Source organism: Drosophila virilis, chromosome 4 (assembly GCF_030788295.1).
Source record: "Drosophila virilis strain 15010-1051.87 chromosome 4, Dvir_AGI_RSII-ME, whole genome shotgun sequence".
Classification (NCBI taxonomy): Eukaryota; Metazoa; Arthropoda; class Insecta; order Diptera; family Drosophilidae; genus Drosophila; species Drosophila virilis.
This window is the reverse complement of record NC_091546.1, coordinates 6,931,293-6,956,817: the sequence shown is the minus strand read 5'-3', so window position 1 is coordinate 6,956,817 and position 25,525 is coordinate 6,931,293. Positions and strand designations below refer to the sequence as shown.

General features: G+C 38.0%; 4 protein-coding genes and 1 long non-coding RNA gene across 9 annotated transcripts; 3 read left to right on the top strand and 2 right to left on the bottom strand.

The window, feature by feature from the left end:
- Window positions 1–271: 271 nt before the first annotated feature.
- On the top strand, window positions 272–1,479 carry strat (RAB interacting factor STRAT). Its single transcript, XM_002052611.4, has 2 exons — window positions 272–508; window positions 582–1,479. The coding sequence occupies exons 1-2, from the start codon at window positions 386–388 to the stop codon at window positions 825–827; spliced, it is 369 nt and encodes a 122-aa protein (XP_002052647.1). The 5' UTR covers window positions 272–385; the 3' UTR covers window positions 828–1,479.
- Window positions 1,480–2,123: 644 nt separating this feature from the next.
- On the bottom strand, window positions 2,124–7,028 carry LOC6627564 (UPAR/Ly6 domain-containing protein CG9338). The gene is made up of 4 exons (XM_002052612.4): window positions 6,653–7,028; window positions 3,289–3,462; window positions 2,846–3,217; window positions 2,124–2,786 (listed from the first exon to the last, which is right to left on the bottom strand). Exons 1-3 carry the CDS (start codon window positions 6,705–6,707, stop codon window positions 3,000–3,002), a joined length of 447 nt encoding a protein of 148 aa, XP_002052648.1. The 5' UTR covers window positions 6,708–7,028; the 3' UTR covers window positions 2,124–2,786; window positions 2,846–2,999.
- Window positions 7,029–9,164: 2,136 nt separating this feature from the next.
- On the top strand, window positions 9,165–16,041 carry LOC6627565 (uncharacterized). Of its 3 annotated transcripts, none has more exons than XM_015173018.3 (3): window positions 9,165–9,183; window positions 11,966–12,142; window positions 15,533–16,041. In XM_015173018.3, the coding sequence occupies exons 2-3, from the start codon at window positions 12,085–12,087 to the stop codon at window positions 15,910–15,912; spliced, it is 438 nt and encodes a 145-aa protein (XP_015028504.1). In that variant the 5' UTR covers window positions 9,165–9,183; window positions 11,966–12,084; the 3' UTR covers window positions 15,913–16,041. The 3 variants fall into 3 exon arrangements, with proteins under 3 accessions (XP_015028504.1, XP_002052649.1, XP_015028505.1); XM_002052613.4 differs by lacking the exon at window positions 9,165–9,183 and adding an exon at window positions 10,870–10,998; XM_015173019.3 differs by lacking the exon at window positions 9,165–9,183 and adding an exon at window positions 10,911–11,009.
- Window positions 16,042–17,823: 1,782 nt separating this feature from the next.
- Window positions 17,824–20,255, bottom strand: LOC26531643 (mitogen-activated protein kinase kinase kinase 7). Of its 3 annotated transcripts, XM_070208799.1 has the most exons (6): window positions 20,111–20,255; window positions 19,543–19,851; window positions 19,295–19,471; window positions 18,879–19,020; window positions 18,130–18,367; window positions 17,824–18,065 (listed from the first exon to the last, which is right to left on the bottom strand). In XM_070208799.1, the coding sequence occupies exons 1-5, from the start codon at window positions 20,159–20,161 to the stop codon at window positions 18,318–18,320; spliced, it is 729 nt and encodes a 242-aa protein (XP_070064900.1). In that variant the 5' UTR covers window positions 20,162–20,255; the 3' UTR covers window positions 17,824–18,065; window positions 18,130–18,317. The 3 variants fall into 3 exon arrangements, with proteins under 3 accessions (XP_070064900.1, XP_015028972.1, XP_015028971.1); XM_015173486.3 differs by lacking the exons at window positions 17,824–18,065; window positions 18,130–18,367 and adding an exon at window positions 18,552–18,826 and having other exon boundaries at window positions 20,111–20,252; XM_015173485.3 differs by lacking the exons at window positions 17,824–18,065; window positions 18,130–18,367 and adding an exon at window positions 18,552–18,826 and having other exon boundaries at window positions 20,155–20,249.
- A 3,276-nt stretch (window positions 20,256–23,531) lies between these two features.
- On the top strand, window positions 23,532–25,300 carry LOC138911174 (uncharacterized). The gene is made up of 2 exons (XR_011416551.1): window positions 23,532–24,728; window positions 24,804–25,300. It is a non-coding gene; the product is annotated as an uncharacterized lncRNA (long non-coding RNA).
- The last annotated feature ends 225 nt before the right edge of the window (window positions 25,301–25,525 follow it).

Below are 25,525 nucleotides of genomic sequence, written 5' to 3'. Positions count from 1 at the left end.
AATAAATTAGTTTCAATTTGAAATTGGCGGTAACACAATGATAGTTCGATAATTCTTTAAGTAGTCTATTGTGAATGCAATGTATATCGATATAGCATATGATTTGCGCAGCTGACTTGCTATGCATTAATATATATTTTTTCTCTATCAAACTGATGTTTGGCTAGTTCGACAACAAATTTGTATTTCAACAAATTGTCTTTGGTGCTGAAATAAAATAGTATCGCTCGTCATAGCTTTCAGTTATGAATAACAGGGCGCTGTTAATAGCAGCGTAGTTAATGTTAAAATTCCATCGCTGCTGTTATGGCCACTGGCAGAAGAAGAAGACGAATTTGATAAAGCCGAAAAAAAAACAAAAATAATCCAAACAAAATTAATTAAAATGACAGACGAATCTAATTTTGCGGAACAAATATTAAATGATAAAAACAAAACAAATGTGCGGTGTCAGTTTTGCAACAGTCTAATGCTAAAAGCCAAAGAGGGCACCTACGCTGAGCAGGAAGTATGACAAACGCTAAATGTTTGACTAAAATGCCCGCATAAAACCAACAAAAAAAAAATGAATGCCCTTCCAGATAGACGTGCCGCTGATGGTGCAAAAGAAAGACAGCAAAGCCGATGCGCTCAACACGGAGGCACTGCATCATTTCTGGCTGGTCGAGGACATGATGTCATTCGAGAACATCGGCTTCTCGCACACCGTCGACGGCCGCAAGTTTCTCGTCTGCGCCGACTGTGAACGTGGTCCGGTCGGTTACCATGAGCTCGCCAGCAAGCGCTGTTATCTGGCCCTGAAGCGTGTGGTGCATGCGGACGCCTAAGTGGGCACTGGTAACAATCGGAGGGGTCCTATTCTAGCAAAGACATGCACTGCCAGTGCTGCCAAGCCATTGCGTTAGCCCAATATTAAATTGCTTTTATTATACTCTGTTCGCATGGCGCACAACGAGCATATTGGCTTTGGCGTCCTCACGTCTGTCTGTCCGTCCGTAAAGACTCGGAAATGGAAATATATGCTTGAGTAAATCCGCTTTAGCTAAACTGTTCCGATTATTCAGGGTGCGCCTACTGAGAGACGCATCTATTGTAGAAATCTATCAACTTTACAGTTTTGCAGCCACAGTTCATAAAATTGGTAGCTATATCCTATTAGATCCTTAAACATAAGTTTTAAGATTATCTAAATCGTGAAAATCTATATTATCCACAGCTCTTAACCCTCTTCTTAGTTAAAAAACTTGCTTGCCATGTCAAGTCAATATTTCACAGTTTAGGAGCCACCGTTGCTATCGACTTGTCTGTCTGCGAACAGAGTATTGGCTAGTCGGCTGCACCCGACTCTCGTAATTGTAAGTGTAAAGCGAAAAGTTGTTCACATCAAGACAAAACAAAACAATTTTTATGATTTAAGCTTATTTCTCCAAGCGTAGATAAAACAAAATGAAATATATGCATGTATATTTTTTGTATTAATATTTATTGTTTTTCGTTTAAACATTTTTTAAAAGTTTTATTGCATTTAAGAGGAGTTTCTTAACTAAAACACTTGTCACACTATTTAAACTTGTTGTCCTTTGCAAAATGTGGCTTACAATTTAAACTAAAATTTGTGTAATTTTTTTTTATGGCTCTGGTTTCTATAACGATTCTTGTGTTTAATTCTACAGCCTGTGGGGGGACACATTGATTTGCCTTCGCTCCGATTCCTCTGCCTCTGCCTCTGCCTGAGTTCTATTCAAGGACTCTTCTTCTCAGATGTTTTTCATGCTCCAAAGATTTTTGTATACTCGTTCACAGAGTAATAAAAAAGGGTATATTGGGGTGGACTTGTTAGATATACTCGTGCATATTTGCGTCGGACAGCAGTGGTAGCCACGCCCACGCCTGGAGGCGGGCCAGCTATTACATTTTAGCATGTATCAAGGATCGTCTTCTAAAATGTTTGACACGCCCACTGATAACGCCTTTGATCGAAATCGTTTATAAATTCCACAGTTAAGAAGTTTAAGGTACGAAAATGGTTTTACATACGCCCGCTAGGGGCGTGGCAAATGAGGAAAAATGGCTATATTTGGCGGCATTGAACTGTGAACGAGTATCTGTTAGTCGGTTACACCCGACTGCAATGTATTTGTGGTTGTTTTTCCGTTTCGTTTGGCAGTTGTTTAGAATTTTCTTTAGTTATTTATTTTTTTTTTTTTGAGTGCATGAGGCGTGTTGTCCTTGAAGCGGGCTTAGCTTAGCCTAAAGGATTTAATTTGGGGCGCGGCAATTTTCATTTTCATTTGATTTCAATTGAACTAAGAGTTCGTTTAATTTACGCATTTTCTTTAGTTGTCTGTGTTTTTGTTGTTAGTTTTTCATTTTTAGAAAAAGTTCTTATGAAAATAAAAAAAAGCCAACTCAGACAAAAGTGTTAACATTTATTTTATATGTATGTACTACGGTTTCGTTAATTTGTTTAAAATTTCTTTTCTTTATATATTTGTATTTATAGCCTTAGTTACAACAATTTTATATTTATTTAATTAATCGCTTTTATTAGTGGGGCTTTGAATACTTATTTTTCATTAACTGCGGTAGGTTTTTTAAAAATTTATTTTTAATACTTTTGTTTCAGAATTCTTGTTATTTGAAATATGCTTTTATTGGCCAATTTTTATTGTTATTTTCCTTATTATTTTCCTTTTGTTTTTATATACAATCAAAGAGTTTTCATAATAAAGCTTTTGCCGTAGGACATTGAGATATAGGAGAAAAAAATATTGGCTGGAATCGAGCTGCAAGAGAATTTCGTTTAGCTGGGATTTGGATGAGGTTTTCCGGCCTGGATGCTTACCCGAGATTGTAGCAGCTGCGGGGATGAAAATTGCTGAGACGGCTGGGAAATGGCACAGAACTTAGGATTTTCTAGGGAAAAACAAACGACGACATGTTGGAAAAACAAAGAGAAACAGAAAATGAAGCGTCGCCCAATCCGAAACGATGGACACCTAACGCTGCAACCACTTGCAGGCGCCCACAAGCAGGCCCACGGTGGCCAGCAGTCCGAGGCCCGAGACGCCGCTCAGCGCTGCGGCGCCATTGCAGTTGTCCGTATCACAGGAGCAGACCACCTGGCGGCCACCGAAGCCGGCACGGCTATAGCAATAATTGGTCGATGTTTGATTCTGGAAGCCGCAGGTGCGTATCACACGGCTATCTGGCGGCACTGCAATCAATAAATATATATAAACAAATATATGAATATTTTCAATATTAAATATTTTGTGGCAAACTTACGGCTGTTCACGGAGAACTCAATGATCTGTGTGATCTTGCGACAATAGGTGGGTATGCCCTTGCCGCGCGTCGAGTAATCCTCCTGGCAGTCCTTCAGCAGATTATCTGGCGGTATGTCCAGCGCACAGTTGGCGTCCTTATGGCTGTTGCACACAAAACACTTGATGGCAGCGCCTGCAAAATCAATCAGCAAACACAATTTAATTAGCTGCGTTTCAAAATGGATAAAATGGAACAGGGTATTTTTTGTGCAAATGTATGCGACAGGCAGAGGGAAGTATTTCCGACCCTATAAAGTATATATATATATTCTTGATCAGCATCAATAGCCGTGTCGATCTACTCATGTCCGAGTGCCTGCTCGTCCGCCCGTCTGTCTCTACCTGTCGCCCTCCCACTATCCGTTCGTCCCTCCGTGCATACGTGCGTCTCTCTGTTCGTCCCTCTATCCCTCTTTCCGTCGGTCCGTTCCTTCGTCCGTCCGTCTTACTTACTTTACTTAAAATAAAACTGAAGCATTTGCTTTTTCTTATATATATAAAAGAGGTTGTGATTTGTAGCGAAATAGGTGCTTGAGCGTCGAGCTAACTTGCGAGAGGTTGCCAGTTCTAATTTCATATTATTATTATATTTGTTTAAAATGAAATTATTTGATCGAAATAACTGACAAAAGTGAGCTGGAAACATGGGGCATACGAATTTGCATAGAGGCGAGTTGCTGGTTCGAATCGCTGGTTCAAATCGCGAGCGCAACTAGCCTTGAACCTAGAGATAATCCTGTCGCCACAAGCTTTCTCTTAATTGAGCGCAAAGCAGCCGCATTTAGTTAATCAGAAAAGTTTTCCATACACAAATATATATTCAAGCTCGCATACGCCTAACCTTAATTGTTTAACAAAAAAGAGAGAGAAAGAGAGAGAGGGAGAGCAAAAAAAAAAATGGGTAAACAAATATTAGAGGCTGCATTGAGCTGGAATTTAGATTGAGACGTTGACTTAGCTAAATTGAATTTAAGGTCGAGTTTCGCATTATTTCATCTTATGCCATACGCAAATATGAAATACAATATCTAGATACGTTTTATTATGCAATTGTGGTGCGCTTTTGCCTCACACTGTGCCAAAAATGGCACATTGCATGGCCCTCCCCCCCCGATGACCCCAAGTCGAGAGATGCGCCTCCTCCATTAGTGCCTGCTCGTTAGGCTCTTGAGAGCCAGTCGCTAATTAGAACCAATCTCCGTCTCCGCCAGCTTCATCAGCTTGTGTTAATGGACTTCAATAACTCGTACATGTTTTGTTTCTGTCCCTCAATACTCTCCGCAATCCCCGGATGGGTTGCATAAGTGCCGGACAGCATTGTTTTCGCCGCCCCTGCTCCGGTTTTTCCTTAAGCCATTTTTGGTCTGGCGAACAATGCACCGCATATATGACAACGTACCCCAACCCAACCCCAGCCCCAGCCGCTGCCTAAGTCGGCCGGAGAAGTGCCTTTTACGTCTCCTACTTCTAAGTATATTCAGTATATTCATCTTGTCTAACGGCATGCAAAATATAGTTTAGTAGGGTATACTATATATACGAGGAAATATCAGGAAATGCTTTGCCATCTCAATATAATTTAGGGGAATGCAATTACGTGGTATCTTTTGTGTGCATTGCTCTGAGTTAGATTTTATAGAATTTCTTACAAATAATTTGCTTACGAATTCATTTGAAAGCAATGTAGCTGTAACTCACAATGAACGACTGCTAGATACCCTGTATGCATAAAAAAAAAACAATAATTTAAAAATTACTTAAAAAAACTTCTCGAGATGAAGATTTTTCTATTAAGAAAGACTTTTCTTGCATTAAGAAAGCCTTAACTTGAAATTCAATATTTTGGGTAACTACTTTACAGGGTATAAAAAGGCTTGAGCGAAAGTGATAGTTGTTCGGAAAGTAAAGATAGAGCATAAAATAAAATATATATTTAATAGATTCTGAATATTATAGATATAAAGAATATCCTGATTGCTTCACTTTTCTATATTAAGACAGTCCCATTTCCATGTTGTCTATTGAAAACGCTCTGCTTGCGATATAATATAGTTTATCATTGTTTATTAAAGCCAATTAATATTGAGATATTGATTGTTTTCGCTGTAAATTGACAGAGCTATAAATACGTCTATAGTACATGCATATATATATATATATGCTATATCTATAGTAGATATATCTGAGTTCCTTACGTCTAGCTTACAATTGGAAATAACATAATCGTTATTTTGCATTTAATATTTTATATAAGTGCGTCGTTTGACTTGAGAATGGTTTGGGTGGGTTTAGTGGGGGTTGGTGGGGGGGGGGGGGGGGGGGGGTGGTGGGGTGTTGGGCTGTGGGGTCTGGCTGCAATTGTATCCAGGCCTGCTAACCGAGTTACGACCAGGGCATTTAGAGAGCATGAGTGCGCATGTCCTGCGTTCCCATACACACACACACACACACACACACACACACTAGCATACGCATACGCACACACACAAGCACTCACGCACGCAAGCACTCACTCACTCGAGCACACACATACATGCGTAAATAAGCACACACTCACGCACACACTCACGCACACACTCGTGCGCATTTCACCCAGTTAGGTTCAGGAAGGAAAAGATATATTGCGATGCGCCTGGTTAGATATCTCTTTTATGATATATGCTAAGCGTAAAATGCAATAATGAGCTTTGTTTAAGCAAGTTAATAACTACAGTAAGGACTCTACTAACGAACGGTTGCCTTAACTTATACTATTAATAATAATAATTAATAATAATATTAATAATACTATTACATCAAGTTGATATCGTAAGCGAACATCTGTCTAAGCAGCTGAAAAAGGTTTATGTATGTCCGTTCAAGCGAGCTCTCACTGTAGTTGGATAGGAGCCCAGTCATAATGGGAACACTAGGAATGGGCGTACACTCTCTAAGGGTCGGGTCTAGGGGAAACTGCAATTGTCACTCTGCCAGCTGGATTCTGGCTCTGTCTGTAAGGATTTCTGGCCAAAAAGGCGCCATTGCGACCGGCTTCCAAGGCGGCGTCAAGGCGTCGCTCACACTCTTCTCTCTCTCTCTCTCTCGCTCTCATTCTCTCTCTATCTCCCACTTACGCTCTTGCACTGTGACTCTGTGACAACCCCCCGACTTCCATACTTCCCTCGAGCCTCAAGCTGTGCCGTAGTACACGCATTATGTAATCGTCAAATCGTATGGACAAATTTCCGTTTTCATTTCTGTCTTTTTTTGGCATTAAATTCGAATTGTGTGTGGGTGTGTGTGAGTGTGTTTGTGTGTGTGGGAGGGGCTTGTAGGGGCTTTACCTTGCTGCACGGCAATTGCCAAAATTAGCGCGCTAATCACATAGATGTACTGCATTTTTATCAAATATATTTTATTTAAATTCAATTATATGAATTGGCGATTCGAACGAGCTAAAACACGCGCTAGCTTGATTTTTATTGTATGTTATATGTTTTTTTTTTTTTTTTGTTTGGGGAATTTTTAGTATGCAGCACAATTGAAAGAACACCGTTTCGGCTGTTATCTGTTGTGTACTGATTTTTTAATGTGGCTCTTCTTATTTTTTCTTTTTTAATAATTTTCCAACACTCTTTGCAAGCACGGAGCGGCGCACGGTCACAGAACGAGACCGTCAGAACGACAACAAGCGACTGGAACTGAAGACGCAGCTTGCACGAGAAATGTGGCACGATTGAGCAGATGAGCAGCACTCGGAACAGAAAGCCACAGGCACAGCTACAGCCAGAGCCGCAGCCGGGGTACTATGGGACATTTGCAACGGTTGGCGAGCAAAAAGATAAGTACCTTAAATATTGGGATTTCGATTTACATAATATGCAATGTTGCATAACAGCTGTTAAGATAGCAGCTGTTAAGCAAATTACTGCATTTTTATTGCTTGCCATAATGCTTTATATTTTGAACTTAATTGGATTTTTATGTTGTTTGATTTAGGTTTACAGCTAAAGCATCTGATTGTCGGGAATTTTTTCTTAGAAAATCTCTGCTTTAGATGGAGTTTAACATATTAATCTTAGTTTGGAGTAATTTCTTTTTGTCACAAAATTGTGAATTTGGCCCATTGTGCACAGTCGCAGTCGCAGCCCATTCAGCGGCTAATGCCCGGCAAGCTTTCGCCTGAGCTTTTGAGAGAGTGAGTGAGCGACTGTGCTGCCTGCTGAGTCCTCGCGCCGGGCGTTGCCAGACAGCTTGACTGAGCTGCGCAGCCAAGAAAGTTAAGTATTGCCACACTTTTATAGAAATAGACTAGTTTGTTCACCTCCAAGGCTATTATAAATTTGGAAGAATTTAATTTCCCATTGAACACTGTGCATGTGTGTGTAGCTTAATCAGCTCGATGGCTTAGAGTTATATGCAAATGAAGCACTTAGTGGGCAATTAAGTCTGCCTAGTTCTATGCTAGTCCTAACCCTGAGTGAGACGTTAGTTGTAGTTCCAGTATAGTTCACTGTTGGCACAAATTTGCCCAACATATTAATTAAGCTTAATCGTAAGTTTCCTTTACTTATCCACACACCAAGTCGTCCGAGTCGCTGTCCAATTGAGTTGAGCTATCTTATTTTTTTTTTTTGCGATCATGCGTCGCTTTTGTGCCTCAATCAGAGCAAAAATTGCAGATCTCTTCCAATCCCGATTCCAATCTCAATCCCCAACTCAATCTCAAGCCCAAACACACACGCACACACACAGACACACATTCACACACAGTGCCTTGCCCTTTCGGCTGGCATCTCGCTTCCACTCGTCAGCTTAGCTTTGTCTATCTCTGTCGCAACAAGCTGCTGCGCTTAAATTGATGTCATTACCACTTTCATTTAGCGATGATGCCTATAAATAGATCTGGCAACTCTAGGGTTAAAGTACGCGTAGTCAAAATGCCGACAAAACAAACATACAGTGAAAGCTCCCTTGAAAGGTCAGCTAGAATTTCAGAAGATACAAACATATATTTCTATCCAATTTTTAAATAACATTAATATTATTTATGTTTATCCAAAATACAGGGGTTGTAAGTAAAATGTTCTTTGGAAAATGTTCGCCAAAGAAACTTGTCCGTGTGCAGAGCGTTAACTGTACTTTCAATTTTACGCATCAAGCATACGCCGCGTTTGACCGCGCAAGTTTGTGTTGTGTTCTCAGCTAAAAGCTAAAAATACTGGTTCTTAATAAATTCCCATTATTTTGCGCAGCACAATGAACTCATAGCACAAGCTTTAAGTTGACTTGCTGTTGTTCTTGTTGTTGTTGTTGTTGTTTGTTATTAATGCTAAGCGCCGCAATGTTTTGCAATTAATCGTCAAAGCATTACGTCACGCAGAATTTATAGGGTACGGGGTCAGTGTGTGGCGGCGGGTGGCGGGCGGCGACTGTGAGACGGGCTCGCGCAGACACTAAATCAAATCAAACCAAACCGGTTTGAACAAACAATAAAAACATACACATACATGGGCACTAATACACTTGTGCGCACACGTTAACTGGAGCTGATCACACACACACACACGCACACTCACTCTCACATTGCACCCTATAAAAAGCCTTTGCGTATGGAATTGCAAGTGAGTGAGTGAGTGTGTGTGTGTGTGTGTGTGAGTGTGGAATCACCAAGGGAATCTGTATAATCAGCTGTTTGAGCGCGAGGCAGTTCGAGTTACTAAATGCTGACAAATTCAGAATTGTTGTTTAGCGCATTTCATTGAGCCAATTCGGATTCAGTTCTTTATGAACACGCCAAGCATTCTACCATAGAACTGCAATAGGAGATCTTGAGAAAATATTGTTCAAGGAAATCCAAAACAACAATAAATTCGTGAGTGGTTCAAACACGGCGCATATTAAATAAACAATTGAAAATGGTTTTTGTTATTTATGTGATAATATAATTCGATTTTTATAGGTAAAAAATCTCCAAATAATTTGGATTTTTATTTTTCTATTACCAAAAGTAAAATTGAAAAATCTCTAAATAAAAATCATCTTTAAAGCTTAGGCTAATTCAAATTAAGGTACTTTAAGGATTTACAAATTGCTTCACATTGTTTTTTTGTTGCTTAATTTCGGCTCCTAATTATAATAATAAAATGTGTTCGAACTGAAAGGCAAAAGTTAATCAAATACAATGAAAAATGTAAAACTTTGGAATTGTAAACAAATTCTTAGCTCGTTAATTGTATGTACTTTTTTGATAATTAGTAATTTAGCTGAAAATAACTCACCTGAGGCTTGTTTCCACATTGAGTTTTACAAGTTGAGAACCGCTTAAAACCAGCTCAAGCTGCCGTTTGTCGAATTTCGTTATTTGCAGAACTCTAGTCAGATATATGACACACATACATGTATCTACCTATATGTATATATGTGTGTGTGTGTGTGTGAGTGTGTTCAAAATGCTGAAAATCAAAAACAAAATATAAAACCCGCTTGATAAGCTGCCCGGTTTTACTCGTTGTATAAACATTGTATTTGGCTCTGTAAGTCCCAGATACTTGGCTGTCTGGCCTCCATCTTCGGCTGGATGAAACCAAAGTGGTTGAGTTTTGGTAGCCGTATACCAGTTTTAACTAAACAGCCACTGATAAGAGTATTGTTTAGTTGTGCGTTCTTCGTATCACCGGAACCTAAATCGTTTAAAACACACGGACAACAACCCAGCCAGACGACAATCTGAACAACAATAATAACAGCAGGAGATACAGTCAATAACATCATAATAAATAGTTCTTTTCTTAAGTTCCTTGAAAAGCCAGACATAATGTTATCTTCATGATAGCAAAGCTGTAACTCCCTTGTAGAAATATGTATCTGCGGATATCCGATGTTGTCTGACTCTCAGCTTTATGATATAGTGATCGGATCAGTCCAACTGCAACATATGTAATTGCTGTACAGTACACTTGTTTCCCAACTGTACGACTACTCCGGCTGGAAAGAGAGAGAGAGAGAGGGACCAGACTGTACAAACTGATCATGAGTATATATATGTACAAATATATGTCTATATATTACAGACTTGCAGCTGATTTCCCAAAGGCTTTACAGATTTCGCACGTGTCGGAAGAACTCTTCGTATATGGCCAACCATATTATCTTAGCTTTAATTGTGACGTCACAGCTGCTCATTTACCGGTTGAAAGCGGCTCTCAGTTCGAAAAAGAGCTTTGATTTTCGGTAGGAGCTAAATTCAAGCGTGCATCGAAATGAACGCGTTATCAATGCAAGCGGTCGGGCAACCCCTCCTGCCCCCCTTGCCCCCTGGCCGAGGCGATCCCGCAGCAGCGATCAAGTGTCGGAAGTTTTTCCATAGCTTCTTTCGAAAACCTGCCCTGCAGCTCGCCCCTCAGCCCTCTGCTGATGCTGTTGTTGTTGGCGACCACTCAATGTCGCTCTCTTACGCACGCTCTCTCGCACACACACACACACACACACACACGCGCGCTTTAATCTCAGCTGTCTTCTCTCTCTCTCTCTCTTTCTCTCTTCGCTGCGTATACGCTCGCGTTTTCCAAATCAAATTGTTTTGAAAAACTCAACACAAGTTTTCAGATTCATCTCGACGTTGCGCGTGTCAAGTTGTGTGTCTCGGCTTTGTCTTAAGATCGGTACTCTATAACATTCCCATAGTTTTGTGAGTCTACGGTTTGTGCTACTATATAACAGCTTTTATAATTATTCTATATCGGGATTTAAGAAATGTTTGAAAACAGCTAAATATAATTCAAGTTGTGCAAAAAAAAACAACGATTTATTTGAAAGAAAACACATTCAAAAACTTATTATTATTCAAAATTACAATTGTTACAAGGAAACGTATCATATTTATTAACATAATCGATTAATCGTGCAAGGCATACAAGAAATTTTCAAATAAAATTCAAAAAGTGAAAAATACAGATAAAAGATAATTATTATAAAAAGTTGAAAGCCTATAAAACTTAATCTAACTCAAATACTACCAAGGCTTCTGAGAATACTTAAAAAAATATCTGAAATATTCTTTTAAACTTATCTTTAAGGTGCTCTTAAGTAAACAAAGCCATACTAATTTAAATGCAAAATTATTTGTGCCAATAAACTGTTAGACGCTGAACTAAAAACCAGATAGCAAATACTACTAGTAAATATATGCATATTAAATTATACGTTTCACTCATTAAAAGTGGCTTAGAGGGTATGATAAAGTTGTGCGATTGTATGTGAAAGGCAGTAAAATCTATTTTGAGACGGACACATAAAGATAAAATTAGCAGTTTTATGTAAAGTTTAACAGTTTTATGTACAAGTTACGATTAATTAACAGTTTTATGTTAATGTTAAGTTTGGTTATAATTTAAATTTTTTGTACATGTAAGTTTCGTTAGCTTTTTTTTAATATATAACATATAATAGTATTAATATTATCTTTAACATTAATTAGCGTTAAGCTTTTGTTTCTTTAAATATTTATTAGATTTTATTCATGGTAGAGCTCTTCCTGTATTTGCTGAACTTAAGTGAAGGGTATCTTCTAGTCGATCATATTCGTTGAAGGCACTCTTACTAATTTTGTCACCTGCTCTGCCCGTTTGTTTTTGTGCTTTGTCGTTTTACATTAGGTAATCAAACCATAAACTAACTGACTTAACTGAGTCAAGATCAAACCACAGGCGTCAGCTTTAACGTATTCCCGTGTGGATCAGAGAAGAAACCGCCGGACTTCACCCACATACATAAAATGTCACAGACGCTCGCCTACATCACGTTAATCGCTTTTATTGCGCATCTCTTATCAGGTAACGGTATATACGGTTTTAATATATAATGTACAAAACATATGCCAGTAAACATTACCCGAGAATTTTCGATTCCCCTTTTTCTTTACCTTTACTTTAAATGTGATTCGTATTGAAACGATATTTTCACCTAAATAGAGACGTTTTACGGAAAGTCTACAATTTTATTAATACTAAGTATGTAAGTTGGGCAGCCTAGGGATAAGATTTTCCGAAATTGCTATAAGTTCGTTAATAATTTACAAAATTAGTTTAAAGTAATTTGAAGGAAATTTCCCATTCCCACCCAGGCAGGTGGATCTCCCGAAATCAGTGAAAAAAATCATCAATGTATTTTGCCAAAGAATTCGCACAAAAAACACGCGTTTCAAACTGATTGGATAACAGATAAATTTCATGCAATCATTTTCCACCAATTTTCCACACTTGCTAGTGAAATTCTTGCTCTTACTCAATTTGTAATGTATAGCTATAGAAGTGTGTCATTTTAGGCGGCCGACTCTTTAATTAATTAATCAAATTGAAAAGCACAGAATCAGCCAATTGATTGACCAAAACACGACATCTGTCCGCATCTTGTTTTCGGCTGGGCAATTGGGCAGTTTATTTGGACGCGCCGATGTGGAACCTAATGTTAATGGCAACACCCTCGACCAGAGGGGAAGTAGTCGAGAGTACAAAGCAATTGATTTTGGGCTTTGCACATTAATTAAATAACGCTTCCAAAACGAATGCCAAATGCAAATTGATATCAATTGAATTTTCTGTTTGGGCTTTTAACACCGTGCCTAATGCGACACGATTGATGGGTAAATAGGCGGAAAGGCAGGTGTTATCGGTAGATTGTTATGCTGATGACGACGGCAAGATACCCTGTAAGCAGCTACAGCATGGGCAATTGAGACCCCTTGCCTAGAAAGGAGGTTGACACAATCTGACTGACAGACAGATTGATTGACTGATTGGGGCTTCAGGCATAGCTTAAAAAGGGGCAACTGCATTTTGCACATTTTGCTTACAAAATGTTGGAAATTTTTCTTGTTTTTAAAAAAGTTTCTGAATATAGGTAAACTTTACCAGAAATTGAAAAACCTTTCGTTTTATGGCTGTGTTGTAAAATGCAGGATATTTTATGAGAGCAGGTATACACATAGACATGATAGGGGAAAGTTCCACCCGCTGTTGTGGAAAATTGGTGAAAAATGTATGTACGAAACACAATCGTCTTGATGTTAATTTTGAAAAATCCTATGGAGAATTTATTAACTGGTTAAACACTAGGGCCCAACATTTGTCCACCCGTCTGGGTTCTCAAGAAATTTGAACTAAATTTCCAACAAGCTGTTGTAAAACGTGTGAGCGGAAGATAGGTGGAATTACCAATATACCTGCTTGCATCAGCGTATTCAGAGCTGGGTAGAGACCTAATGAGACTCAATTGAAGTCACTTTCTGCATTCTTTGCACAAGCTGAGAACCACTTAAAGTTAACTTCCCCCCACGCGACATATCAGGGCAGTAAAAGATGTTAAATTATTGAAGCTGCAGTGATAATCAGATGCGCAAATACATAACTGGTTTGTGTATATATATATATATATATATATATATGTATATACGACAACCCTAGGCATTCATAGGGTTGAGTTACGCGCTTCATTAGCATACAATTGTCAAGTGTTGGCTGGCGAACACTGTGCTACAAGTTCAAGTTTAGGCTGACCGCAAGCCGCGGTGCATGTAAAATGCAAATGTCCGATTTGATATCTTGAATCTCATATTTCAAACACTACAATATTCTTATGGCAACTTGTTTTTATTGGCGTTGCGCTTGGATTAATTGCAAATGGCAAGAAAATAGGGGAAAAAAATAACTTGACGGGGCCTGTGAATAGGCCAAAAGTCAGCAAACTAAGAAGCAACAAAAAATCGCGCATACGCCCAGTTAAACGTCTGACAATCAAGTCTCTACAACTAACCAGACATTCGGGGGCATATTAATGGACACAAAGAGCTTGAAAAGGTATAAAAGGGTTAAAGGTCATGAGTGCAAACGTTTTGAATTAGAAAATCATATATCATAATCATAAAATCAGAAAATAATAGAAACAAATATATTTTAAATGCTGGATTTTTGTTTGAATTCTTAAATCATAGATCAGAAAAAACTATTAAAATATATTTTGAATGCTGGATTTGTCGACCTTTCCATATTATTTGAAGGTGAATATTCCATCAAAATTGTGTATCCTTTTTTGTCTTGGATAAAAATTGCCGAACTTCGAGCTAGCCAAACAAATATTTATTATACATTACTAATTTATGAATGTATTAAATTTAAATTTAATGCCAAAAGAAAATTAATTGAAAGAGTTGTTCCTTTTTCGAAAGGGTATCCAAAGGTTGGAAACTATGCTCAAGTGCTTGTTCCTTAAGTTTTTGTGCTGTTTTGCGTGTCAGAACAGAACCGGGTAACAGAATAGGAGCTCGAACAAGAAGTGCTCGCAGTTGACATGCAATTATTTAGCCAACTGCCGAGTCTCAGTCAGTTAGTCAGACAGGTAGCTCAGCTACCTGGCGGGGGCTAATAAAATAATTTGCTGTCAAAATGTCTGGCTATGTGAAAAGGTTGGTGCATTCGGAATGCCATGCGGAAAGGTCTACTATATCTGCGCGTTGAAATGCCGATGACAAATTGCTTTTCTATTCTAATCAAGGCTGCAAACCGATATTGAAATGAACCCCGTGCCAAATGGGAGCTATAAGCCCAACCGCGCAGCTATTGTCTTGTATCAATGGTTTGCCTGAACATAAAATACTTTGAGATACATTTACAAGCCAGAAATAACTTGTGACTTAAAATACTAGCATTACCCGGCTTTGACCGGGCAGTCAGTCTGTCTTATCAAAATAGATCTAGCCATGGTCGACCTGTTTTACTTGTCTCTCGTCGACCTCTGTACCTGCAGAAGCTAGATAATTTATGCCTGCTTTTTTAACAACAACAAAAATTTAGAATAAACCGCTTATTGAAGATGTTGGGGTATCTCTCAGCCAGAAACTCCCGACTAGAGTAGAATATTGATTCGAATATTTCAAATTCTCATACCCATTCCCATTCCTATTTAGTGCTTGTGCATATCCATATATATAAGGAAGGCAGCTCGAGTGATTATACGGACAGCGTATCTCCCAGTCAGGCACACCCGACTAGAGTATAGTACTCTTGATTATCTCTCTCTCCCTCTCTCTATATGTACAAAGAAGGCAGTTGAAATGATTTTAAGTGCAGTCCGAGCTCAGGGTATCTCACAGTCAGACGATTCCCACTGGAATAAACTATTGCTGAATTCAAGTATTAACGCATACCCTTTCTCATTTATATATGCAGTCTCGGGCTTGCGGTGTCATCAGTGCAACTCGCACGACAACGAGGATTGCGCCAGTTTGGTGGTGAATACGCCGCGTGCCCAGCGGGATGAGCAATATCTGCTCGATTGTGAGCCCAAGGGGGAGGAGCAGGCCTTCTGCCGGAAGACGGTCATCAAACTGGAGGTGAACGATGAGCATCGCATCGAGCGCAGCTGCGGCTGGATACAGGAGAAGGCGCATAATACCTGCTTTACGGCGGACAACGAGGGCTACAAGCAAATCGTTTGCACCTGCAGCGAGGAGGGCTGCAACGGCGCACGTGCATTAACCGGCCCTGGTTCAGCCCTGGTACTGGCTCTCAGCCTGCTCGCTGCCCTGGGCTGCGTCCTGCAACGCTGATGATGAAGTGCATCCATCCAGCGCAAACATTTGAGTTCCAATCTAATCAAATATCTTGCACTATCTATAAGTCTTACGTTACTGTCTTTTCGCGCCGCTGCTTTGCAGAATTAAAATATGTTATTTGTATTTGTAATTTGTATTTCATAACTATGCAAAAACTAAGATACGACTAATTTACTAAATTGTTGACCTTTTCTTATTTGTTGCCCAGAAAATAGTTAGATCTAAGGCCCAATTTTAGGATCCTGCTTCGAAATGCCTTTCGAATGCGGAAGTCAATTTTTTGTTGTATAGATTTTTAGAGGGTATTATTATTTTGTTAAACTATTGTCTCATAGACTCGCATTGCCTCCACCATATCATATAGCTAAGATGCGAATTATTGGTGGAAAATTAAGTTACAACAGGAACTGGGCATTTGTTAGCTTGAGAAAGCTCTCTGCCTATATGCAAAATGGAAAACATTTCTTCTATTGACCAACTTCTGGAATTGCAAGCCTTACTTTTCTCCTAATATATCCGTATTGAATCGGTTTGCTATGTCATCTGTCTCTTATAGACGCAATAGGTCGATAATAAAGGATATCAAGCTGGTAATATAGCACGACTTAGGACTTGAAATCTTTAAGGATTTAATATGGTATATATATTTATTATAAAACCTTATTACAACTCAACCAAAGGTTGTTTGAAATCTGTTTGGCTTCAAGCGAAGGAACTGAGTGTACTTTAAAATAGTGTAGCCTAAAATCGATATTTTGGTTTATGTTGGGGTTTAAGCTTTCCTTAAGGAATCCAGCTGATGCCAAAATGTCTGCACAATTGTTTTGTGGCTTGGTCGACAGCAAAGTTATGCCCCAAACTAATAGCATAACGTTTTTTTCTTTTTTTTAATATTTTTTCTTACGCTTTATTGTGGAGCCAGGGGCACAAGAAATTGTTGTTTTTGTATCAGGCAGGGCAAGGACGAGATGCTGACCCATTGCCATTAGGCCAAAGGCACACAAATTGTTGTTTCTCCACGCACTTGACGGGCTTTAACATCTCGTTACATTTGCTGCCGTTTGTTAGTCTTTCATTTTTATTGCCAACTACACAGATACACAGATACATAGTTAGATACAGTGAAAGCTCGTTGAGCGGACAGCCTCATTGGCCGGACAACATATGTAAATACCTAGTTTTGTAGAGTTTATTATTTGTTCAAGATATTTCTGCCAAACTTCTGCAAGGGAACTCATTATAGAACTTATTTTCAAAGCTCTATATAAAAAATGGATTAGATACATGTCTCATAGATTTTGAAAAGTACAGCTACAAATATGCAAGGAGAATTTTTTTTTTTTTAATTCACGCGTGGAATATGGGTGGATTTCAATGAATGTAGCTCGTTTGTAATGCATTTACAAATTACAATCTTTTTATAATTGTCTTACAAATGGTCGTTTCGACTAAGGAGGGGTTTCCATGAATTTCTCTAATATCATGCGTGGAATATGGGCGGATTTCAATGATGGGTGGATTCCAAAAAATCGCTAAGTCGTTATTAATGAATTCACAAACAATTTATTATTGTTCTACAAATGATGCTTCGACTTAGGCGAGGTTTCACTGTACATACAATATTCTGAAGCGACCTACATGCGTTACATATCACAGAGTTGCTTTTGTCGCCAGTCCAACTAGCTATTCCCAGAGTCTTTTGTCCTGTCTGTGACTGTGAATGTGACTGAGAATATGATTGTGGATGTTAATGTGGCTGTGGATGTGGCTGTGTATGTGGCTGCGTGTGCGTTTGTTGCCGCCAGCTTGTCGCCTTCATCCGGCTAGAGCATCCGCAGCATTCGCTTGTGTGTCGCCCACACTTCCACCTACCCCTCCATGAATAGATCCCCGCCCACAAATAGATTTGCCCGGCCAGTGGGTCTTTATTTTATTTTCGTGGACTCTTTGGCGCCAACATGAAGAAAAATTGATTTTCAATTCTATGTGAGACATCGCCCCATGTTGTTGGCCTTTTATTGCATGTGGCTGATTTCTTGGATATTCTTGGTAATTGGGCGTTACTTGCTGAAGTTTTGAAGGACATTGAACCCATTGAAAACGGACGTGACTAAATACACTCGTTGCCCCACCATGGGTGTCTCCATCTGCAATGCATTTGTCGCCAAAAGTGAGCCATATATATATTAAAATGATTCCTTAGGAACTTACCTCTGAATTTCGAGATACAATTGGTGCTTTTTTTCCATTATGTTTTAGCAGTAAGTGTGGGAGGGGTCATGCAGAGATCCACAGTCTGCATACTCCACGACAAATCAAGACAGAACTGTCATTCCGACTCCATAGAGTATATATATTCTTGATCAGCAACCACAGCCGATTCGATCTAGCCTTGTCCGTCAGTCTGTCCGTCTGCCGTCCGTATGTGTAAGCGCAAGGATCTCAGAACCTATAAGAGATAGAGACTTTAGCTGTAGGTCCTCCTAGTGCCTGCGCAAATCGAGTTTGTATATCAAGTATCGAGTATAAATATCAAGTATCTTTCGTTTTATAACAATCGCCACCTCCCCGTTAAATCATGTGAATAACCCAACTTGCATTGCCCACCAATTTAAGCTATAATTTTAATGCAGTTGTCATTTTGATAAACACGAATATTTTATTGTACAATAATTCCCTAGTCGGGAGCTCCCGTCTAGAACCTCTTAGTTGTTAGTTCTATATTGATAATCTTCCTTAGACGTACGCGGCAGGGGTTTCATGGCAAAATAATCAAAGCTAAAAAAAAGAGACAACATTTGCATTGTCGGCCGCCTGTTTGGGTTTTGGTTCCAACATTGTTCAACCAAGCATTGAATGGTCTTTTTATTTTTATAATCCTTAATAGCATCCAATTTCGGTCGCTCTCCTGTATCGGTTTAATTGAAATAAATTGTTCGTTATTTTGTTAACTAACTCACCTCGCGTAGATAAATTATTAATGGCGAGCGCATTTCGATTTTCCAGGTGATGAAAAGGTTTCTTTCGTGACATTACTTCCCAGAGTATAATGCCAAAGCTGTAGACATCGCATTTCTCCGTGTATATTTTTCCTTCGAGAACCTGCACTTGCCAGAGTAATGTTGCGTTAGAGCATGCTCTAGACGAGAGTGCCCGACTAGAAAATACCCTGTACCCAGTTCAGCAACATACATTGGATATTTGTCATATTTACACCCTCCTTCTGGAAATTTGAGATTTTCAATATTGAAATGAAAGGCTATGGATAGACAGACGGACGGATGGCTAGAGACGCTTGGCTGCTGATGCTGATTAAGATTATATTAATAGGTACAGGGTATATCAACAACTATATTCAAATTAAAAAAATATAAACCTCTGGTGCTATGTAAGCGGGAGTTCCAACACTACTCGTCATTTTTGAAGCAATTTCTCGTACTGTACCAAAATCACATATTTTCAATGTACGATAATCGTCAAAAAGTAGCAAATTGTTTGGCTTCAAATCGCGGTGGAGAACTATTGGGTTCTGATTATGCAGATACTTAACTGCCTAGAATTGTTAAAGTGTAAGATAGATTTATTATAACAACTTTACTATATCCCCAACAAGTGGGAACGCACCTGGGCGCACTGAAACATCAAATTGTGAAGAGCCAGATATGTCATATTTTTCAATCTGCTTTTCTCATCGTGTAGATAGTAATCGAGGGATCCACAGTCCGCATACTCCATGATAATGTGAAATTCAGAGTCAATCATTGTTTTGCCAAAAAACTCGACAATATTCGCATGTCTAAGGCGCGATAAATTGTCCAACTCCTTATTAAGTTCCGCGTTCTCCTCTGACGTTATAATTAATTTCTTGGCGGCCACTTTCCTGTTTCTCCATTTTGCTTCAAATACCAAACCAAAGCCTCCAGCACCCAATTTCTATATGAGATAGAGTTGAGAATATTTTATTTATTTCATTGTAAATGTTATCTCTTGCTTCCTGATTATCCGAGCAAAAACGAAGTTGATGACCGGCTAATCTCTCTTGTTATTTGTTATAAATGGCGATAAAGAAAACATTGATTAATATGATAAAAAATATAAAAATTGAACTAACAAATAATTAATGACTAATAATAATGGAAATTGCATAATTAAGAGCTATAGAAAAAGCTGAATAGCTCTGTAGTAGGCTCACATTTGTTGTTATGGTAATATCGTTAGCATATATTTCCTTCACACCTGCCATAATTCTCACAATAAAAACTAATATTAATCGCTTTCGAAAAATGGTTGATAACTGAGCAATTTAGCCAAAGATAACAAGAGCGTAGAACAGCAACGTCGCGTAAGAGGCCAGCACGAAAGTAGACTGACTGATGAAAGTTAAACGATCAACATCAATCGATGTTTTGCAAATTATCGATCATGGTCATTGCAAGGGATTGGGAAACGCAACCCTAAAATTTATCGATATATCGTTGCCAATACTGATGTCTCTATTTCCTTCGATCACTGAGACATGCACAAAAAACTGAAGCTGAAAATCGATTATTATCGGTAGTTGGCAATATAACTGTATGGGACTTGAATAGACAGACAGACCTGACTAAACACTCGACTATTAAAGATGATACATTTTATGGGGCCAGAAATGCTTCTTGCTGCTAGTTACAAATTTTTGCAAAACTTCATTAAATGTTCTCACACAGCAGAAACCAATATTAAGCGAGAACATTCTTAAACAAAAGCTTACCCGACTACATAAATGCCCTGTACCCTTCACTTAATATATTATGTTGGTAATAATCATAAAATCTGCATGCCAGAATGCATATAGGGCTTTGACTTTAGAAATGAGCTTCGATTTGTATCGCTATTGGAACTGGAAATGGGACGAGGTATAGAAAAGTTTACGAGATCGACGCATTCATACAGTCGCACAGTCGGATCGTCTGTCACATAGTTTCCATACAAGAACTAAATTTACTAATCGTTGATATGATAAGATTTTTGAGCAGTATTTGTGGAACGGCAAAGCTTGTTATTTCCCCAGTTGTTTCTGATATTCTAAAAAAATAAAAACAAGAATGTTTTATATCAAATTTTGGCCTTTCTTATGGACTTTAACGTGCAACTGGAAAACTACTAAAGCTAGCAAAAATTATTAAACTCTGTTCGAATGTATCAGAAAAGGAAACCTTTGAGTTGTGTTGTGTATTGATCATCAGTCATTCTGTCAATCAGTCTGTCAATCAGTCAGTCAATCAGTCAATCAGTCGGCCAAACTGTTCTAACTAAGGCAATGCTCGGCGTATAATGCTAAATTGTGAAGTTGTGTAAATCGTAAGCATAATTTATGGGTAGCTTTGACCTTTGCACAACCGGAAACGGAAAGGGAAAGGGAAATGGCAACGTGCGTTAACATTTTTAATTATGTCGCGTCACAGGTGCGAATGTTGCCCAAAGAGCATGCAATAAATGAAAGGCCAACCTCCAAAAATGATGACATCAACCCAACCAACGATGACGTCGACGCCATCGACAATTGGCAACTGGACGCGGCTCAAATGTGACCTTGGCACACAATGGACGCCAGAAATTGGTCAGCTTTGATTTAATGTTGGTCTTCATTTGCATGTCGCTTGTGGCATACCCCTAATTCTCTCTCTCTCTCTCTCTCTCTCCCTCCTTAACAACCAATTTGAGTTTGAAGCATTCATTTGACCTGGTCCAAAAAAAGAGAAAAAGAGTATGTACAGAAAATTATAAAAATAATATAATAAATATTTTTATAGTTGGAATATAATTTTTAATGCGGAATATAAGTCATCTAATAGGAGACAATAACAAATAAATGAACGGATCGCTTAGATAGAATTTTATTGTTCTAATTTAAGTTAATTCGATTTTCGCTTTGAAACGCATCACAACAATAATTTCTATAGCATACTTTTAGTAGAGCTTCAAATAAATTGGTGATACCTATTTATATTTTTGGGCAAAATATATGCCATGAATAATTTTGTATAATTCTCTTAATAATAAAATATAAATTATTTCTTGATGGCTCTGGCGACCTTTCCATATTTCAATATTTATTTGTTGGCTGGCTCGAGGTCCGTGTTTGTTAAAACAAACAATGAAAAACAATTTTATTCAATTCTCTTCCGATATATTTCGGTTGCACATCGGCAAACCGTCTTCAGGGCACTAACACCAAGATACAAAAAACAATTAACAATTATAATACAATAAATTAAACATTATTTCGAACATTTTACATACATTATTTTACACGTCTGCGCTTTTTGACGTGGAGATTGTTACTGAGGTTGTTTGACTGTTTAAGAGGTGTCTGTACAAGTGAGCGCAATTTTCTGTGTCTGTCTTGTAGTTTAGTCGTTTGTAGGTTGGTGTGTTAATTATGTGTAGCATTTCCAATGTGTGTCGCTTGTTATAGTGTTGTTCTTGTTGTAAGATTGTTGTTTCATCAAAATTTGGTGTGTGGTTGCTTCTTATACAATGGGTCATAAGTGCTGTTTTCTGTATATTATTTTGATGTCTTAGTTTGAAGTCCGATTTATGTTGACTAATCCTTGTTTTTAGCTTCGATTTTGTTGTACCTATGTAGACACTATTGCACTTGTTGTTGTTATCCCCGCCACATGGTATTTGGTAAACGACGTTGCTTTTTTCGATCATCGGGATTTTCGACTTTATCTTGTTGAAGAATTTTTGTAATGTATTCGTCGGTTTGTGTGCTACTTTTATATCTTGTTTGTTATAACAGTCTGAGTTTGTGAGGCGTTCTGATAGTCGTGGTACATATATTAGTGATTTGTATATTTTAGCAGGTTCTGTTGGCTTTTTTCTTTCGATTTGTCGTCTTTTTAATAATGTTTTGATTATATTTGGGGGGAAGTCATTTTTGGTCAAAAGTTCTTTGATTTCATGTTCAATTTCTTTGTGGTATATTGTGTCCGATATTTTCATCATTCTATTCATACAGCCTAGTGCTGTATTGATTATCATACTCTTTGGGTGGTTTGAATTGAAGTTGAGTATTCGTCCGGAGGCTATGGGTTTCCTATACCACTTTATTTTGAGTGTGTTGTCCATTCTGCTTACAATAGAGTCTAAAAATGGTAATTTCCCGTCCTTTTCTAATTCCATTGTAAATTTTATCTGTTTGTGGAAGGAATTCAATTCTTTTAGAATATTTTCCACGTCTATTTTGTTCGTTATGGCAAAAAGGTCATCTACATATTTGGTCAAGAGTCTTGGTTTTATTTTTAATTTATCTGTAATCTTGTCCAACAGTTCCTCCATTAATATATCTGCGATTACTGGGGAAGCCGGTGATCCCATTGGCATTCCCTTAAGTTGTGTGTATATTTTGTCTTCGTATTTGAAATATCTGTTTTCCTGTATGCAAAATCTAACTATGTCCATAAATAGTTGTTTCGGTATATTCGTGTGCTCTTCTAATTTGGTCCATTTTTGTCTTATTGTGTCAAGTGCTAATTCTATTGGTATGCTGGGAAATAAGGATACTACGTCAAAAGATACTAATGTTTCCTCTTCTCTAATCTGGGACCAAATGGACCAAATTAGAAGAGCACACGAATATACCGAAACAACTATTTATGGACATAGTTAGATTTTGCATACAGGAAAACAGATATTTCAAATACGAAGACAAAATATACACACAACTTAAGGGAATGCCAATGGGATCACCGGCTTCCCCAGTAATCGCAGATATATTAATGGAGGAACTGTTGGACAAGATTACAGATAAATTAAAAATAAAACCAAGACTCTTGACCAAATATGTAGATGACCTTTTTGCCATAACGAACAAAATAGACGTGGAAAATATTCTAAAAGAATTGAATTCCTTCCACAAACAGATAAAATTTACAATGGAATTAGAAAAGGACGGGAAATTACCATTTTTAGACTCTATTGTAAGCAGAATGGACAACACACTCAAAATAAAGTGGTATAGGAAACCCATAGCCTCCGGACGAATACTCAACTTCAATTCAAACCACCCAAAGAGTATGATAATCAATACAGCACTAGGCTGTATGAATAGAATGATGAAAATATCGGACACAATATACCACAAAGAAATTGAACATGAAATCAAAGAACTTTTGACCAAAAATGACTTCCCCCCAAATATAATCAAAACATTATTAAAAAGACGACAAATCGAAAGAAAAAAGCCAACAGAACCTGCTAAAATATACAAATCACTAATATATGTACCACGACTATCAGAACGCCTCACAAACTCAGACTGTTATAACAAACAAGATATAAAAGTAGCACACAAACCGACGAATACATTACAAAAATTCTTCAACAAGATAAAGTCGAAAATCCCGATGATCGAAAAAAGCAACGTCGTTTACCAAATACCATGTGGCGGGGATAACAACAACAAGTGCAATAGTGTCTACATAGGTACAACAAAATCGAAGCTAAAAACAAGGATTAGTCAACATAAATCGGACTTCAAACTAAGACATCAAAATAATATACAGAAAACAGCACTTATGACCCATTGTATAAGAAGCAACCACACACCAAATTTTGATGAAACAACAATCTTACAACAAGAACAACACTATAACAAGCGACACACATTGGAAATGCTACACATAATTAACACACCAACCTACAAACGACTAAACTACAAGACAGACACAGAAAATTGCGCTCACTTGTACAGACACCTCTTAAACAGTCAAACAACCTCAGTAACAATCTCCACGTCAAAAAGCGCAGACGTGTAAAATAATGTATGTAAAATGTTCGAAATAATGTTTAATTTATTGTATTATAATTGTTAATTGTTTTTTGTATCTTGGTGTTAGTGCCCTGAAGACGGTTTGCCGATGTGCAACCGAAATATATCGGAAGAGAATTGAATAAAATTGTTTTTCATTGTTTGTTTTAACAAACACGGACCTCGAGCCAGCCAACAAATAAATATTGAAATATGGAAAGGTCGCCAGAGCCATCAATAAATATCAACGGAAGGCACGCCGTATGCACAGCAACCAACATGAGCTACGCAAAAATAAAAACTAAATACAAGGATTCGAAAAGAACAATTAATAAATTCCAACTAACACTGGTAAAATTAACTAAACTTAAATCTAGTTTAAAATTTTTGTTAAAATGTAGAAAATCAAATTCAATACCTAACTTCATCAAAAACTTGACACAGCATTTGACCATACTGACCACTGACAATAAAACCCACCCTGACATAACAAGAACATTGACTAGACACACACATTTTTACCATACCAAAATATTAAACTTACTTATAAAACACAAACACAACCTATTACAAGAACAAACAAAACATATGGAAAAAGCAAAAACAAACATAGAACAACTGATGACCACAGATGACGCAAAAGCGTTTTTTGAGAGCGAGAGAAATATAGAAAACAAAATAACAACAACACTCAAGAAAAGACAAGAAACGAAACACGATAAGTTACGAGATCAACGGAACCTAGCCTTAGCGGATAACAACACGCAAAGAGAGTGGTTTGTAAACAAAACAAAAATAGAATTCCCGCCA